This window comes from Bos taurus, chromosome 29 (assembly GCF_002263795.3).
Source record: "Bos taurus isolate L1 Dominette 01449 registration number 42190680 breed Hereford chromosome 29, ARS-UCD2.0, whole genome shotgun sequence".
Lineage (NCBI taxonomy): Eukaryota > Metazoa > Chordata > Mammalia > Artiodactyla > Bovidae > Bos > Bos taurus.
In genome coordinates, this window is record NC_037356.1 from 28867568 (window position 1) to 28885269 (window position 17702).

Genomic DNA, 17702 nt, shown 5'->3' on the forward strand with positions numbered 1-17702 from the left:
AGCACAGGCCCCTGACCACAGTCTCCACCCAGGAGGTTCTCTGTTTCATTCCTTTACTGATGTAACTCAGCTGCCTCTTAGCACCTCTCAGCAAAGACCCAGAGTAGGAGGAGAGGGTAGGAAAGTGAAGGGTCTGATGCAAAGAATAAATTGCCTTTAGTTACCCAAACCGGGTTAAGCTGGCACAGAGGTTAACCAAGCCACAAGGCTGAGAACCAGTCAGAGTGTGAATAAGCCAGGGAAGATCCAAGTGATAACTCACTCTCTTGCCTCTGGCTAGTAAAGATGTGCTGGTTGAATCCCAAGTCATACATCTTGTATTTATTTTACTGGCTTTGCATATATTTTCCTAACCTTGCTGGATTTATTTTGGGAATGGAAGAAGGTCTGGAGCAACTTTTTATGTTGGAAATTCCCAAATATCCTTATTCAGTGATGAGCACCATGGCATGGATGGTTCCAAACCAGAGGTCATTGAAAAGTCATTTGCCATGAGTTTTATGGTGAGTGTCAATGAAGTGGCTGTCCTCAACTATTAAATGTACCTTCCAGAGACTTCCTTGGTGATCCAGTGACCAAGACTCGATGTTCCCAGTGCAAGGGGCCTGGGTTCAATCCCTGGTCAGGGAATTCAATCCCACATGCCTCAACTGAAGATCCTGCAGGCCACACCTAACACCTGGCACAGTCAAATAAAATAAATAAGTAGTTTTTTTTTTTTTTTAAATTTTCAAGTTTGTCCCAGCTTTTCATAATCTCAGTACTGGTTTACACCCTGGGAGAAAGGTTGGCTGGGAGGCTGGATCGAGGGGAGCTCAAGTTCGGAACAGACTCAAGCTGAAGAGTCAGGCTTCGAGGATTCCTGGGTGTGAACACAGGGCCAGACACATCTAATAAATAAAGAGCCTACTGAAGGGCTGTGCATGCGTGCTAAGTCGTTTCAGTCGTGTCTGACTCTTTGTAACCCCATGGACTGTAGCCTGCCAGTCTCCTCTGTCCATGGGATTCTCCAGGCAAGAATACTGGGGTGGGTTGCCATGGGACCAAAGAGCCATGACGTGCTAATTCCTAATCCACCATCCTTTCCTCGGGTGCCCATGCCGCCTCTGTATGTCCGGGTTTGGGTTGTTTTTATCTGCTCACCTGCTCATATTCATTGAACCCCTGTGATTCCAGGAGCACCTTGCCGCCCAGTTCTTGGCCCTGGGGTGGGGATGCAGTGTTTGTGGGTGAAGGAGGGCTGTGGCCTAACCTTGTTGTTGCTACCCACCTGGGGGACCTTGAGCAAGTGGTTTGGGTTTCTTAGCCTCAGTTCCTCGTTTGTACCCCAGGGAGCTGGAATACTCAGGCTGTAAGGGCCCTTCTCCCAGCGACAGGGGAGCCTGGTGGGCTGCAGTCCATGGGGTCGCACAGAGTCGGACACGACTGAAGCGACTTAGCAACAGCAGCAGCAAAAGGGCCCTTCCAGTTTCTAGATTTCTGCAGCTCAGATGGTGTTACACTTGAGCTGTCCAAATGGAAAGGCTGAGAGTCCTGCTCAAAGAATAAACCTCTCTGGCGGGGAGGCCCTCACAGGTCCCAGAAAGGAAAAAGTGAGGCAGGAGCTGGCCCCTCCTCCCTTCACCAAGGTCACAGCCGCAGAGGTGAGCCAGTGGGGAAGCAAGGCCTCCTCCCCCACCCCGCCCCATCAGAAGCCAGATAGGAGGCGAGGGCGTGGAGGAGGGGCAACCAGACTCCAGTCCCACGGCTGCTTATTTATAGCCTGATCTCCTCAGCCCTGGGCCGGACAGTCCAGGAGGGTAAAAAAGGCAGTTCTGGAGAAGATGCCAAGGGTGGGTAAGCAGCTGAATCGAGTGAAACTGTCTGTACCGACTGCCTCCACCTGCAAGGCTCAGCCAGCTCCTGAGAGCTAGGGTCTGGGAAGTGACGTGCCACGGCTGTCCCCCGGCCCCTGATGTGTCTTCTTGGTCTGTGGCTCCAGATTTGCAGGCAGTGGCTCCAGGTTTTGCTCCAGGCACACACTTCTTGCTGCATGCTCTCGATCTTCCTGCAGCTGATGGTCCAAGCTCATCCGGTCCTTAAACCAAAGCTAGGGAACTGGGGGCTTTCTCTTCCCCCGGATTTTCTTAACCATGGCATGTTCAGTCATGTCTGACTCTTTGCGACTCCATGGACTGCGTGCAGCATGCCAGGCTTCCCTGTCCTTCACTGTCTCCCAGAGTTTGCGCACACTCCTATCCACTAAGTCGATGATGCCATCCAACCATCTCATCCTCTGTCACCCCCTTCTCCTTCTGCCTTTAATCTTTCCCAGCATCAGGGTCTTTTCTAATGAGTTGGTTCTTCGCATCAGATGGCCAAAATATTGGAGCTTCAGCTTCAGCATCAGTCCTTCCAATGAATATTCAGGGTTGATTTCCTTTAGGATGGACTGGCTTGATCACCCTTGCTGTCCATTTTCTTAACCATTTTCCTGTCTAAATCCTAAAAGCTTCAGGCCTGTGATTCCAGGCTTCGCCATGGGAATGACCATCCTAGCCAGCAGGTTACCCAGTATAAGTCTTGTCTTCACAGGAAGAACTGTGGTTGGGGGGTGCTCAGCGACCCCAGTGGGTCTTTTCAGGCTCACTTACTTTCCACCATTCATGCCTGCCTTGCTTTCTCCAAACAAAACCTAGAGACCCCAACCCTCACACTCAATTCCTTCCTCACAAACCCTCCCTAGCAGAGCAGAGCGCCCGGTGACCAAGGAGGGAGGCCTCACTGCCCCTTCCTGGAGGCTCTCAGCTGAGCCTGCTTCCTGTCCACCTACATCAGAGTCCAAGGACTCTCTGCCCAGCTCTTAGGTGGCAATGATGAGTGTGCCAGAAAAAAAAAAAAGGCCCCTTAGCTGCTTTGGATTGTCTGCAGGAAAGGGGCCCGCAGGTGACAGCCTGGGGAGTGAGCCTCCTCAGGGGGCTCTGTGTTGGGGACCTAAGGAGGGGGGGAGCTGATGAAATGTGCCCCCAGCTGAGGGGACACTCCTATGGGATGCCCTGGAAGACGGGTGATGAAGAGGACAGGGGGCTATCTTTATTATTATTTAGCAAATATTTTAGTAGCCACGATACGGCAGATCTGAACTAAGTACAGATAGTACGTTGGCGGCTGCTTTGTGGGGAGCTTTGTGTCATAAACGCCGTGATATGGGTGCTGAGCAGCAAGGCCCTCGGTAGCAGGAGGCTTCTGGGGATAGCTGAGGGTGAAGGATGAGTATGCGCTAAGCAGGTAAAGCCTGGTTCCCAGCCCTGGCTTCACATCCGAGTCACCTGGAGCTTTCAACATGCACTTTCCCCACAGAGCCCTGGCCACACCCCTGACCAATTAAGTTAGAATGTCTGGGAATGGAACCCAGGCATCAATACTGGAGCTTCCACTGTGAAGCCAAGGTGGGCACCACTGGTGTGGGGGATAATTTCTGTCTCAAGTTCACAGGGGAATGGAATAGGTCAGCAGATGACTCTTGTCGGTTAGTTGTTTGTAAAGTTGAACCTTCTTATTCACATTTTCTAGGGAGAATGCCTTTTGGATTTGGGTCTGGGAGGAGCAGGAGGCGGGAGGCGGGAAGGCAGGAAGCGGGAGGGAAGAGGAGGAATTTGGGGTTGTGGCAGCTAAGCCCTTAGTGACACTGTCACAAACCACGCCTCCCTTGCTGCCAGGACCTCCTGCAGAATTCCCCCAATTCCATGTCTGGAGTCTCCAATAACCCCCAGGGGATTGTGGTCCCAGCCTCAGCGCTCCAGCAGGGCAACATCGCCATGACAACCGTCAACTCACAAGTGGTGTCAGGTCTGTGCAGGGGATCCTGGGGAACACCCCTGGGAGGAGAGCGGGTGGCCCTGAGGGAACTCCAGGGTTGGTGGGGGGCAAGACACTGAACATAGTGTCCTAGGATGTGGGAGGCGGTGCCCCCTGCCAAGGGAGGGGCTCCCAGCTGAGTTTCTTGCCTAAAGTGTTCCATAAGCTTACAGATCATTAGCAAGACCTGACGATGGTGGTTTGGAACAAATTTGGGTCGGAGTCTCATGAGCCCCACCCAAAGACCCTTCCCCCCCGCAAACACACACAGAGACTCTGTTCTCTGCACCCCATCCCCTCCCACCCCTTCCCCACAGGGGCTGAAGGCCTCCAGAGTAGAGAGTGTTTACACGTGAGTGCCAAGTGGATTGGGAGCCCTGCTTGCCCTCACTCCTACCCATCCCTATGGCAGGGGACCCCAAAACTGGTTGTCTCCTCAGGTGGAGCCTTATACCAGCCGGTTACCATGGTAACCTCCCAGGGTCAGGTGGTCACCCAGGCAATCCCCCAGGGAGCCATCCAGATCCAGAACACACAGGTGAGTGTGTGTGTGCAGTGCAGGTGTGTGCATATGTGCATGGCGTGGGGGAGGGCTCCGTGCCCAGTCGCCGTCTGCTAGGCGCTTTCCACCACTAGCTCCCTCGCCTCTCATCATTCCCCGGAGAGGTATCATCACCCCCACCTGACGGGCAAGAAGGTGGGCATTGGAAAGGTTCTACCAGCTCCTGAGATCTCGGGGTCACATGGAGGGATCCTACACTTCCTCCTCCTGCTCTGCACTCTGAGCCAGTCTGTAGCTCAGTGGGGTAGAGGGCACACACAGAGGCCAGGCTGGGATGGGAAGATCTGAAGGCAGAGGCTGGAGGGCGGACATTGGCTCCGCCATCTTGGATAGGTCAGCTGAGCCCTCTGAACCTCCGAGTTCCTCTCCATAGAAGAGGGACTCACATCAGCTGCTCATGGCCCCACCAGCCTACAGAGCTGATGTGAGGGCTGACCATGGTAACTGATAGGAAAACCCTCCAAAAAAGATCACGTTCCCCAGAAATGCTAACGACCATTGGATGGTTTATGGCTAACCTCTCTCTCCTATACCTTCTGCATGAGCCTGTTTCCTCTGTCTCCTCTCTCATCCCCTACCTCTCCTCCCCTCTTCCTCCTTCTCCTCTTTCTCTATCCTTCTTCCCTTCTCCCATTCTCTGAGGGGTTGGTGCCAGATGACAGGAAAGGTGACCTCCCCCGGACCCTCAGAATGAGTTGGGATAGGGGATTGGCAGCGAGAGCCTGCCATCTCTATGGCAACAGGTCCCTAGCTGCTGGCCCGCCAGGCTGCTGATGCTGATTTTTTCTCCACGTGCCCTGAAGGTTAACCTTGACCTCACCTCCCTCCTGGACAATGAGGATAAGAAGTCCAAGAACAAACGAGGAGTCTTGCCCAAGCATGCCACCAATATAATGCGTTCTTGGCTCTTCCAGCATCTCATGGTGAGTGTGTGTGTGATGGGGTGTGGAGTTGCAGTGTGGGGTATGAGTAAGCCCTGGGACACCGGCCCGTGATTCCCACATCTTCAGAGGGCGTGGCCTCAGAGAGAGGCTCTCTTGTAGGGATACCATCTTCCAGAGGCCAGGGTAGAGGGAGGCTTAAATGGGACCTAAAGCTGGAGATTCCTCCAGTGCTTGTGGCTACTGCCTCAAAAGAATATGACGTCCATGAAGTAACGGGGATGGACACGTTCTGAAGAGCGTAAAGTTGTGGGCAAGTGGGCAGTGTTGTTTCATGAACAGAGTGGGATTCTGTGGGAGCGGGGCTGTGGTTACTGCTCCTGCAGCAGCCACGCTCACCCCTGTCCTCTCCCATGGAAGAAAATGCTGATTCTCCACCAGAACCCTTCTGTTTCCTGAGTCCTTGGTGCTCGGGGAGGGAGCAGAGGGTGTGCATCCCTTTCCTTCTGATCAGAGCAGCCAGAAGAAGCGTGGACTGGCGAGCTGTGGTTAAGCCCACCCCTACCCCGAGGTGGGCAGCCAGCCCAGGCTGAAATCCTAGCATCAGATAGCCAGCTCAGCTCAGAGATGCAGTGAGCAGTTGTTTCCTTGGGTCTCTTTCATGAGATGATGATGCAGCCTGAGGTTTAATAGTAACATTTATGGGGGACTTCTCTGATGGCCCAGTGGTTAAGGCACCGCGCTTCCAAGGCAGGTGGCTTGGGTTCAATCTTTGATCGGGGAACTAATCCCACAGGCCGTGGGACAGCCAAAATTTTTTTTCACTAAAAAACAAAAGAGTAACGTTTATAGGGGCTTCCCTGGTGGCCCAGTGGTTAGGACTCTGAACTTCCACTGCGGGGGGCGTGGGTTTATAAAAAACCTGCCGTGTGCACCTAGCAGGATGGTGGTTGTGTTTGTGTGCACGGTAAGTTGCAACAGATAGGCCTTAGGTTGAGTATCAGGAGTGACTTCAAAACTGTGACCTTCTTGCATCATTCAAGGGTTGGAGCAATAAAGCTGGTGACTCTGTCTGGGCTGAGTGTGTGTGTGTGTGTGTGTGTGTGTGTGTGTGTGTCTGGGATGGGGAGGCAGAATCTTCAAGCACAGGCAGGCTCCCAGTGGTCTGCAAGCTCTTGGCCTGGCATGGAAGTGATAGACACACAGACAGAAGATAAATACCAGGCTTAGGGTTGTAGGCATATTGGCTGGCAAAGTGTGGAGAAGAACCAGGAGTTAGGGAGGCTCTTTGTTCAGAGAGGAGAGAAAGTCAGTGGATCTTGGGAACTAATTAATTAATCATCAGCCCTTTATTTGAAATGGGAGAGCCTCCAAAAGCCATGGAGCCCAGGCCCAGGGTTTGGGGATCTTTGGCCACTTGATATGAAGAGCTGACTCATTTGAAAAGACCCTGGTGCTGGGAAAGATTGAGGGCAGGAGGAGAAGGGGACAACAGAGGATGAGATGGTTGGATGGCATCACCGATTCAATGGACATGGGTTTGGGTAAACTCCAGGAGTTGGTGATGGACAGGGAGGCCTGGCATGCTGCAGTTCATGGGGTTGCAAAGGGTCGGACATGACTAAGTGACTGAACTGAACTAAACTGAGGATCTCTGTCCTGGAAGCAGGGGGTCTGCCCACCCAGCAGACAGCCAGCATGGCTCTGGGGTGCTGGATGCGGCTGGAGCTCTGCATCCACCACCAGATCCACACCCTGCCCAGACTCTGGGGACGTAGGGCCGCCCCAGTACTTTGCTGAGGAAGCCCATTTTGAAAGCAGCCCCTTGGGCACAGACGATAACCAAATTTAGAGAGAAGGAGCTGGAAGGCTGAAAGTTAAGGTGAGGAGAGGAGGATGGAGAGACGCCCAGAGCCTAGTGAAGAAGCCAGGGAGCCAGGGCCAGCCTCTTCCTCTAACTCAGGATCTGGAGCTCGTGGTGGGGGTGCCAAGGTCCCCTGCCTGGTCTCTCTTCCACGCGGGCAGAGAGCAGAGGGCTGTAGTGGCCCTAAGACCCTGGTGTCTGTGCTGAGCTCCAGCCCTGCCCCCGACCCCAGAAGAGGGCTTCAGTAGGGGAGGTTTTGTGTCTGTGCTGACCTGTGACACCCAGGTTTGCGGCACCCAGGCAACCTCCCCAGCCATAGCAGGCGCCCCCTGTGTCATGCTGTGAGAATGCGTAACTGTAGGGCAGTGGGAATGCTGGGAACGTGTGGGCTTTTGAGACAACCAAGTATGGCTCCGTATCTAGGCTTTCCCTCAATTCTCTGAGGTCTGGCCACACTCATCTCTTGTGGAGATCATGACAAAGGAATGAAATGAGTGCAGAGGCCCTGACGTCCTGGGTCTTAAAAAGTGTTAGCTGACTTCTCTCCCCTGTCCCAACCCCCCAGTGTATTTTTGAAGACTGAACACATCTACAACCTCGCTTTTCAGGGGAGAAAACGCAAGTGTAGTAGGGAGAGGAGGCTGCAAGACAAGTCCCCGCCCCACTGCCCAGGAGCCCAGCATCCAGGCCAGCACCCCCACTGCCTCCCATCACCTCAGCTGCCTCCCACCCCCAGATGGCAGCTCTCCCACCCCCCGAGTTAAGCCTTCAGCCTGAGGCAGAAGGTCATAGTATCCCTCCCTCCTGGCTGTGCCTGCCCTCTGACCTTGGACTTCAGGTCAATGTCCCGCCTCTCACCCTGCCTCTCACCCCTTCCTGCCCAGCCCCTTCCATAGCTCAGGGTCCTTGCCTTCCACTCCACTGCCACCTCCAGCCAGACAGGCGAGAGACAGCAGAGCAGCTGAGCAAAGCAGAGGGAAAGGAAGGACCCAGGTTAGAGCTGCAGAAGGACCTGGAACGATGGGGGGGGGGCCTGCTGAGCTGCGGGAGTGAGGTTGTCACCCACCCCGGGCCCTCTGCAGCTCAGAGTGCACTCAGAGTGGATACTGTTGATAAAGCACTTGACATTGGCAAGTCCTCCCCGCAGAGGCCATGGAGAGAGGACAAGGGAGTGACCCTTCGGCCTTTAAAGTCAGAACTCAGGACTTCTGGATGAGGGGGAGGAAGAGGGTCGGGAGAAGTCTCGGCTCTAGTAACTCAGCATGACAAGCTGTCCTCTTCAGGCCCAAGGCTGGCTCTGCAGATACAGGCAGACACACAGCCCCCGCTAAACACCAGCTCAGGACAGGCTCTGTGAAAGCTCTTGGTCACAGGGCACAGTGAAAAGAAGACAGGCTCTGAAGCCAGACAGACAGAGGTGTGAATTGAGGGCCTTCCACTAGCTGTGCACGCATTCTATTTCCTTGAAAAAGGAGATAGTAACTCATTTCCCACAGTTGAGAAGATTAAGTGAAATAACATATATAAAGAGCCATGCCTGACACAGTCACACTTAAGAAATGTGAGTTCTCTTTAAACTTTCTAGAAGGGTGGACCATGAGCAGGGTTTTTAGGCTAAGACTCAACATTTGTGAAAGTTATTTAGAGGTAGCTGACTGATCCATTCTCATCCGTGATAGCTACTGATTCTCTCTTGATCCTAAGAATGCGTTGACTAACTCTGTTACTTGTCAGTTCGGTGTGTATATGTGTGTGTCCAGTCTACATGTTTTATGTCTGACTCAGTTGTAAATTCCTCAATAGGGATCATATATGAAACCTCTTCTATGGGCCCCAAAGCACTGATTGATCCCCAAGTGTGTGTCTTACAGGATATTATAGATGTTGCTCCCAAGAAAGGGTAGCGCGATGAAATAGGTTTAGGAAAATCTGGGTTATCCGAAGTTTAGCTTCTTTCTTTACCCTTAGTGTCCTAGAGGGCTTCATGAATTTGCAAGAGGGTGCATGGCTTGAAGCTTTCCCCAGACATTTGGCCACTCTGAGTCATACTCTTGTTTTCATTGTTGCTTTGAGGAACAACTCTATATAGTTGTTGGCGAGTACTGCTCTGTGGCAATGTTGTGTTAGACACACAGTAGCTGCTCAGTTCGGAGAAGGCGATGGCACCCCACTCCAGTACTCTTGCCTGGAAAATCCCATGGATGGAGGAGCCTGGAGGGCTGCAGTCCATGGGGTTGCTGAGGGTCGGACACGACTGAGCAACTTCACTTTCACTTTTCACTTTCCTGCATTGGAAAAGGAAATGGCAACCCACTCCAGTGTTCTTGCCTGGAGAATCCCAGGGACAGGGGAGCCTGGTGGGCTGCAGTCCATGGGGTCGCACAGAGTCAGACACGACTAAAGCGACTTAGCAGTAGCAGCAGCTGCTCAGTTTTAGGAAGGAAGCATAGAAAAGGTATGAATAAGGGCAGATCTCAGTATCAGTAGATGGTCTCATATCCAGTGCAAGGCAACTAATTTGTTGGTTGGTTATTTGGAAAAGTTTGTTGAAGAAAGGAACAACCATTAAAAAGATACATTTTAATTTTTATTTTATTTTATTGAAGTGTAGTTGATTTACAACGTTGTTAATTTCTGCTGTACAACAGAGTGATTCAGTTATACGTATATATGTTCTTTTTCGTACTCTTTTCCACCGTGGTTTACAGGATATTGAATATAGTTCCCTGTGCCATACAGTGGGGGCTTGCTGTTTCTCCATTCTAAGTATAACAGTTTGCCTTTGCTGATTCCAAACTCCTAACCCACCCCTCCCACACCCCCACGTCCCCTTGGCAACCACAGATCTGTCCTCTCTGCCTGTGAGTCTCTTTCTGTTTTGTAGATAAGTTCATTTGTGTCCTATTTTAGATTCCATGCATAAATGATATCCCGTGGTATTTGCCTCTCTCTGACTTACTTTATCAGTATGGTAATCTCTAGGTCCATGCTGCTACAAATGGCATTATTTCATCTTTATGGCTAAGCCGTATTCCACCGTGGGCTTCCCACGTGACTCAGTGGTGAAGAATTCACCTGTCAATGTAGGAAGACGCAGGAGATGTGGGTTCAATCCCTGGGTTGGGAAGATCCCCCGGAGTAGGAAATGGCAACCTGCCCTAGGATTCCTGCCTGGGAAATCCCGTGGACACAGGAGCCTGGTGAGGTACAGTCCATGGGGTCGCCAAGAGTCAGACATGACTGGGCGCACATGCAAGCAAGGCGAAGAAAGATACATTTTATTTGGATTTAAAAGATGTATATTTGTTTGCTAATGTTTTGATACAGGAACAAGGTCATTTTCTCATTGAAGTTTGTCATTTTTACTTGCACATATTTCTCCTATATATAGCATCTATAAATTTCATTTTTATTTAAAATGGAATAAGCCCCTTGGCTTTGGGGAAGTAATCTGGCTGTAGGATCTTTTTAGATTTTTTCTGTATATCCCGGTCTCTTTCACTTGTCTTACCTGATCTCACTTTTAAGCGAATTTGACTCTGGAGTCTTCCAAAGCACTCCACTTAGTTTTCTTAGCAACAACTCTTGCTTTTTTGCACTCATATTTCATGGTTTACAGAATAGTTAATTAAGTTCCATAATTACAGTAACACACAGAAGTAGCATAAACTAGTCAATGCAGAACTGCTGTCTTCCTGATAAGCAGATAAATTGACTAATGAACATTCTACAAAGTAAGCTATTCCTCCTAAGCTTTCAGGATGTAGACAGCAGTTCTAATGGCTGACAGCAGGAGGGGAGAGCACGGTATAATATGCAGACTTGTTTAACAGATACCAATTCTCAGAACTTCTTCTGTGGGTGCTGGTTCTCTGTTGTCTTCTTTCCTTCAGGCAGAAGTTAGTATTCTTTCATCCTTTTGCCCTGTGTCAGAGACTTCTTGTCTTTTCCACTGTCCCATGGCACTTGCAGCTCCGGAAATGTGTTCAGATGACAGCGTGCTCCTGAGATAGAGGCTCAACCCCCGAGCCTTTTTGCTCTTAGGCTACTGTGAGATTGGGATGGTTTCATCCATTAGTTCCTTGCTCCAGTGAGATTTTCTTGCTATTGCATTCTGGCTGAAAGCAGCTAAATTCCTGCTGGAAGCGATCATTTCATTGCAAATCCAGATTGGGTGGGAAACCCTGGTAGAGGGTCCCCTCTGTGGAGGGGAGGGTTGCTGCTCTTCCCAGCCTCCCCTGTCCCCACTTCTGCCCTCATCCCCTCCGGTCCAGATCACAGCTTCCCCCCACCATCCGGTCCCCTCTGTGGACGGTGAGGGGTGCTGCTCTTCCCAGCCTCCCCAGTCCCCACTTCTGCCCTCATCCCCTCCGGTCCAGATCACAGCTTCCCCCCACCATCCTGCCTGCATGATTCTGCTCATTTCCATCAAAAATGTGACTGCTCCCTGCTGCTGCCACCCAAGGCACAGGAGCCACTTTACAGAATGTTTTCACTATGGGGGGATCCTGGAGAGGAAACCAAGCCCTAGTGGCCCCACCACCACCAACGGAGCCCCCTACTCCAGTAGCCTCTGTGGCTTGCCGGGTGCGGGCTAAGCTTCTTTCTGCATCGTCTCATTTCACCTGCCCAGTCAGCCTAGGAGGGAGTACTGCTACCATCCTTGTTTTACCAATTACAAAACTAGGCTCCGAAAGGGTAACCAGACTTGAAACCAGGTCCGTGTGGCTCTAATTTCTTCCCACTAGGATGTACCGCCTCTCCACTGGCTCAAGAAACAGCAGCATCTCTTGGCTCCCATACAAAGTCTAGGTAAAGTACAAGGGGACCCCAACCCTGAGTCGAGGCACAGAGCCCCATCCTGGGACAGGTGTGGGGTTTGATAGCCCGGCCCTCGTTTTCAGATACAGTGAGGCTGCCTGACTATCTCATCCGTTCCTCTTCCTCCGGCCTCCATCGCATCCACCAGCCAGGCGTACGTCTCGCCAGGGTTGCACTCTGCTTGCTGCCACCTCGCCCCCACCCCACGGAGCTGACGACCTTGCTCCAGGGCCGTCAGATACACTTGGCTGCTGTCACACAGACTGAGTGTACAAAACCAAGGGCCTTCTCCGCTTGATTCTTTGGGTATTGAAGTGTAATTCACATACCATAAAATCCACTCTTTTTAGCTATACAGTTCAGAGGCCTTAGGTGTATTTACAAAATTGTGTAATCATCACCACTATCTAATTCCAGAACATTTCATCACCCTGGAAAGAAACCCTGTACCCTTTAGCCATCACTTGCCCACCCCTAGAAGCCAGTGGTCTACTTTCTGTCTTGAGGGGTTTGCTGATTTTGGAAATTTCACGTGCGTGGAATTGTATGATATGGAATCTTTTGTGACTGGCTTCTTTCACTTAGCATGATGTTTTCAGGGTTTACCCTCTTGTAATACATGGCAGTGCTTCATTTCTGTGTATGAATATACCATTGTGTTAGAGAGACCACAGTTTGTTTATCCATTCATCACTTTATGAACATTTGGGTTTCACCTTCTTGGCTTTGACTGATACTGCTACACACGTATACCTCATGATTCTTGTCTCTGAGACTCTTTGTCCGGTTCCCAGCTGTTCTCACCCACAGGGCTGGAGCCTCACATGCTGGGCTCATCCCTGCTGGAAGTCACCCAGGTACAGCATGTGCCCTGCATGCAGGCTCCCGGCCAAGGAGGGCTTGTGAAGGAGAGAGTCAGCTGGTTGCCTCTGCACATCAGTGTTGCCTTCAATCACTCAGCAAACATCCTTGCCTGCTTCCCTGTGCCTAGCGTAGCATTAAGTCTAAAGGAAGAGGGCATCTACCCCTATCAGACACCCACCTACGCAGCAGATAGAGATAGTTTATGCAAAAGGCATGGTACTTGGAGACAAGATCTGGATATAAGTCTCACTGACCCCTCAGTGGTAAAGAATTTTACCAGGTGGCTTAGTGGTCGGCCTGTCAAGCAGGAGACCTGGGTTCAATCCCTGGGTCAGGGAAGATCCTCTGAGGAAGGAAGTGGCAACCCACTCCAGTATTCTTGCCTGGGAAACCCCATGGACAGAGGAGCCTGGCCGGCTCCAGTTCACAGGGTCACAGAGAGTCGGACATGACTGAGCGTGCACGCACGCGCACACGCCCTCTGTGCCTAGCCAGCAGAACTGCAGTGAATTGCTGGGCCTCATCAAGCCTCAGTTTCCTCTGCTGTGAAATGGGAGCCACAATATCCAGCTCATAGTGCTATTGCGAGGATAGAATAAGATGATGGATGCGGAGGTCCTTTGTCCTGAAACAGACACAGCTGCTGCTACAAATACCTGCTACAAATACCTCTGAAAGTCCCCGTGATCTGCTCTGCCTTGGAAACCTCAGAGAGAAAACTTGATACTTCTAGGGAAACTGGAGTAAAAAAACATGGAAAAGCAAGAAAATAGCTTAGGGAGACTGCACCATTCTTGCTCCAGCATATATTATCTATTACTTTTTCCTTTAATTTCATCACCTTATCTGAAATCTCACTCATTTAAAATTATCCTATCCCTGTCAGAATGCCCACGGTGAGGTCATCACTCCTTCATAGCTTAGGTATGAATTAGTCCAAAAGCTTGGTTTTCTACACCCACTCCACTAGGATCAGTTTCAGGCAAAGAGTGCCAGTGTTTATTCGTGGTGGAAGATGAAGATCAGAGCATCTGTAAGCACAGCATTTTGAGGAGGTAGGCCAGAATGGGGTGCCAGAGGAAAGGCTCCTAGCAATTGTCTTCAACCTCTCCTGACCCTTTTGAGAATCTGATGAAAGCTTTATCTTCATCATCATGAACATCACTGCAGGGGATTTGACCGTAAAGTCCTAAAGGCTGGAAGCCTCCGATTCAGGAAGCAGACGGGAGGATAGCATAAGGATCCAGGGATTTGTCACAGGAGGGACTGGGAAGAGTCAATGGAGCACAAAAAGGGAAAAGCTGAGGAAGTCTATGCTCACCAGTCTCAGCATTTACCTGGGTCTAGTTCTGTTCCCTGAAAGCAGAGGAAGATCTCTCATTTTTTCTTCCTGAATCCTGGGGGCTTCTCTCCACCAGAACACAGATCTTCAACCAAATCGGTCTTTAAGGCTAGCCCAGAAAACTACCTATTTAAAAAAACTTGTTTCTATGGAGAAAGGTGATCTAAGTTCCAAATAATACCTCTGTCCACTAACACCTGACCTTCAGGTGAGAGAGATGATTTCAGCACTCCTAGGACTGGTCATTTAATTGAGGGGATAAATCATACACATCCTACGAATGGTCACCCCATGATGTAACCCAGTGCTCTCACACAAACACACTTGCAGGGCGTTGGCAACTCAATAGAGGGGAGGGGGTTTGCCCATCTTCCTGGTCAGACATGTCCAGCATAGTGTATCCAGGACTGGGCATCAGATTCCAAAAGGTCCTTTGACAAGTCATGTCCAAGGAAGGGCAGCCAGGATGGGGACATATCTGTTCAGATGGCTCCTACAGGAAGCAAGTCACACAACAAGGGCTGAGGGCTGAGGGCTGGAGATTGTTGGTCTGTGGGACCTTTGGGACAGCCTGTGCAGACAGACCTGAGGTTGAGCTCTGCCCCATTTTTTACTTACTGTATGACCTTGAATGAGTCAATTAACTTCTCTGATGTCAGTTTCCTTTTCATAAAGTGAAGGCAATAATACATATGCATGGTGAAGATCAATAATATGTTAAAAAGCGCAGTGGCTGACACAGGTGAAGTGGACATGGTTAAAGATACAGGAGGAAAAAAAAAAAGATGCAGGGGGTTGGACGTCCCTGGCGGTCCAGAGGTTAAGTATCTGCCTGCCAATGCAGGAAATACGGGCTCAGTCCTTGGTCCGGGGAGATTCCACACGCTACAGGGCGACTGAGCCCAAGAGCCACAACTGCTGAGCCTGTGTGCTGCAGTTAATGAATCCCACGCACCTAGAGCTTCTGCTCGGCAACTAGAGATGCCGCTGCAGTGAGAAGCCCTTGCACGGCAACTAGAGAGCAGCCCCGCTCGCGGCAACTAGAGACAGCCTGCAGCAACGACGACCCGAGGCAGCAGAAAAAAAAAAAAAATACAGGGAGTGTGGGTCCTGACTCTGCCTCATACCCCTTGTGTAAACTGGAGCCAGTTTCTCACCCTCTGAGCTGAGTTTTCTTGTGCGTAAAATGGGAATAATGATGCCTACTTCATAGATGCGTTGAGAATTCAATCAGAATACATGTCAAGTACTCTCACAGGGTGCTCTATGCTCTGTAAGTGCTCAGAGTTCTCCAAAAAGCTGTCTACTTCCAGGAAGTGGCGGTGAGCCCTGTTAGGAGGTGAGGGCAGGTGCTTCGGACCCTGTGTGGCTCTGGAAGACAGTCTCTTCTCTCTGGTTGGACAATAGGGCGGCAGATGAGTTCAACAGAGAATTCCTTGGTTGGGGAACTAAGATCTCACTTGCCACAGCGCTGCCAAGCACTAAAAAATAAAATAAAGATTCCACCTGAAAATGGCCAGGGGAGATTTACACCTCCACAGCATCCCCCAAGGAGCCTGAAGGCAGGTTAGCAGAAAATGCCCCATCATATACACCCAGGGGCTGGTGAATAAACCTATTTGAAAAGAAAGCACATTTGTACATGCACACAGGGGCTGCTGGGGGTCTTGCCCTCAGAAAAACAAGCTGTGGCTTTCCCAGAGAGAGAGCCACTTGCGCTGAGCAGCAGGTTTATTTTATGTTACTGATTTACTTAACAAACACTCATGGAGCGCGCTAGGCTTCCCAGGAGGCTCAGTGGTAAAGAATCCACTTGTCAAACAGGAGACGTGGGTTCGATCCTTGAGTCGGGAAGATCCCCTGGAGGGAAAAATGGCAACCCGCTCCAGTATCTTTGCCTGGGAAATCGCATAGACAGAGGATCTTGGCGGGCTACAGTTCAAGGGGTCAGAAAGCGTCAGACGTGACTTAGAGACTAAACAGCAGCATCATGGAGTGTTCCAGGCACCCTTCTAAGCACCTTTCAAATATTAACACACTGATTGTTATGAAACAACCTTTGGAAGGTGTATTTGCTCTCCCCGCTTTACAGAAGGAGAAGCTGACACGAGAGCCCAGGGTCTCGAGCTGGTGAGAGACCAGGGTTCAAAGCCGGGCAGTCTGATTCTAGAGCCCCGTTCTTCTTCTTTGGGGTGCACCAGATCTTAGCTGCGGCATGCAGGATCTTTAGTGTGGCACACAGACTCTTGGGGCTTGCGGGATCTAGTTCCCTGACCCGGGATCCAACCCGGGCCCCCTGCACTGTACCTCCAGGGAAGTCCCTAGAGGCCTTCTTATTTGTCCTTGCCTACTGCTACCATGCTGCCTCCGAGACCCTTCTAGAGAAGTAGTCGACTCCTAAGGACCCCCTTCTCCTTCTCATCCCCCCACAAATATGTTTGAAACCATTGGTTGTGAGAACAGCACTGTTAATAAGCAGGTGGCCTGGGGAGCCTGAATCACTGATGCCCCCCACCACCTTCCTACTCATTTTCACACCCACAGACACGCACAAAGGGAATGATGACAAGTACCACTTACCCCCCAGGATCCTATGGTCATTCAACGAAGACGTATTGAACACTTGGCACAAACCTGGCATTTTCCTCTGCGCCAGTGAGGTGGGGGCGAAAAGAACAGTGTGGACCCTTTTCTCAAAACTTGCAGCCTGTCTGGTTGGGGTGAAAACCAGACCATCATTGTAGTGTGTGGAATTCTGGATAGGGTGGGGCTCAGACCTCATGGCAGTGGAGGGCATGTTCCAAATGGATTTAAGGGGTTGGGGGCAGGTTAAGGACCAAAATTTTACTACTCTGTGGAGGACTGATTGAAATAGAAACCGGGGGAAGGGTGAAGAGCAGGAAGGGCTTCCCAGGTGGCTCAGTGGTTAAGAATCCGCCTGCCAATGCAGGAGGTGAGCATTCAATCCCTGGATCAGGGAGATCCCCTGAAGAAAGAAATGGCAACTCACTCCGGTATTCTTGCCTGGAGAATTCCATGGACAGAGGAGCCTGGCAGGCTATAGTCCATGGGGCCGCGAAGAGTTGGACACAACTTAGTGACTGGAGGAACAAATGAAGAGCAGGAAGGTGGTAGATTATTACAATGAAGAACTATATAGCAATGAACATGAAGGTGATTGTTACATAGAACAACCATGGATGGATCTCCCAACTATACTATGGAGTGAAATACTGCATGCTCTATGATTGCATTTATATAGGGTCCAAAAATCAAGCAAAACTAAACCATATTGATTAAGAATGTAACATAGATTGTACAAGTATAAAGAAAAGCAAAAAAAAAAAAAAAGGAATTACAAGGAGCATCGGATTACCTTAGGGGAGGATATCTTTGGAAGTTGTGATTGGCAGGGGACAGAAAAGGGGCTTCTGGGCCAACAGTAGAAATCTATTTTGTTGACCTAGGTGGTGGTCACATGGGTGTCGGTGACACCAAGCTATGGATTTTAGTTCTCTGTGATTTCCTGCA

At 50.6% G+C, this 17702-nt stretch overlaps 1 protein-coding gene across 5 annotated transcripts in view; it reads left to right on the forward strand.

Moving 5' to 3' along the window:
• PKNOX2 (PBX/knotted 1 homeobox 2) overlaps positions 1–17702 on the forward strand; it is a 298217-nt gene that overhangs the window by 270926 nt on the left and 9589 nt on the right. For 4 of the 5 annotated variants that reach the window (XM_005226807.5, XM_059883036.1, XM_005226806.5 and 1 more), the window contains 3 exons: positions 3699–3828; positions 4278–4375; positions 5203–5322. The exons of the other annotated variant lie outside the window; for it this stretch is intronic. In XM_005226807.5, the coding sequence (XP_005226864.1) occupies positions 3699–3828; positions 4278–4375; positions 5203–5322 (348 nt within the window). The remainder of the gene's footprint in view (positions 1–3698; positions 3829–4277; positions 4376–5202; positions 5323–17702) is intronic. 5 annotated transcript variants of the gene reach the window in all.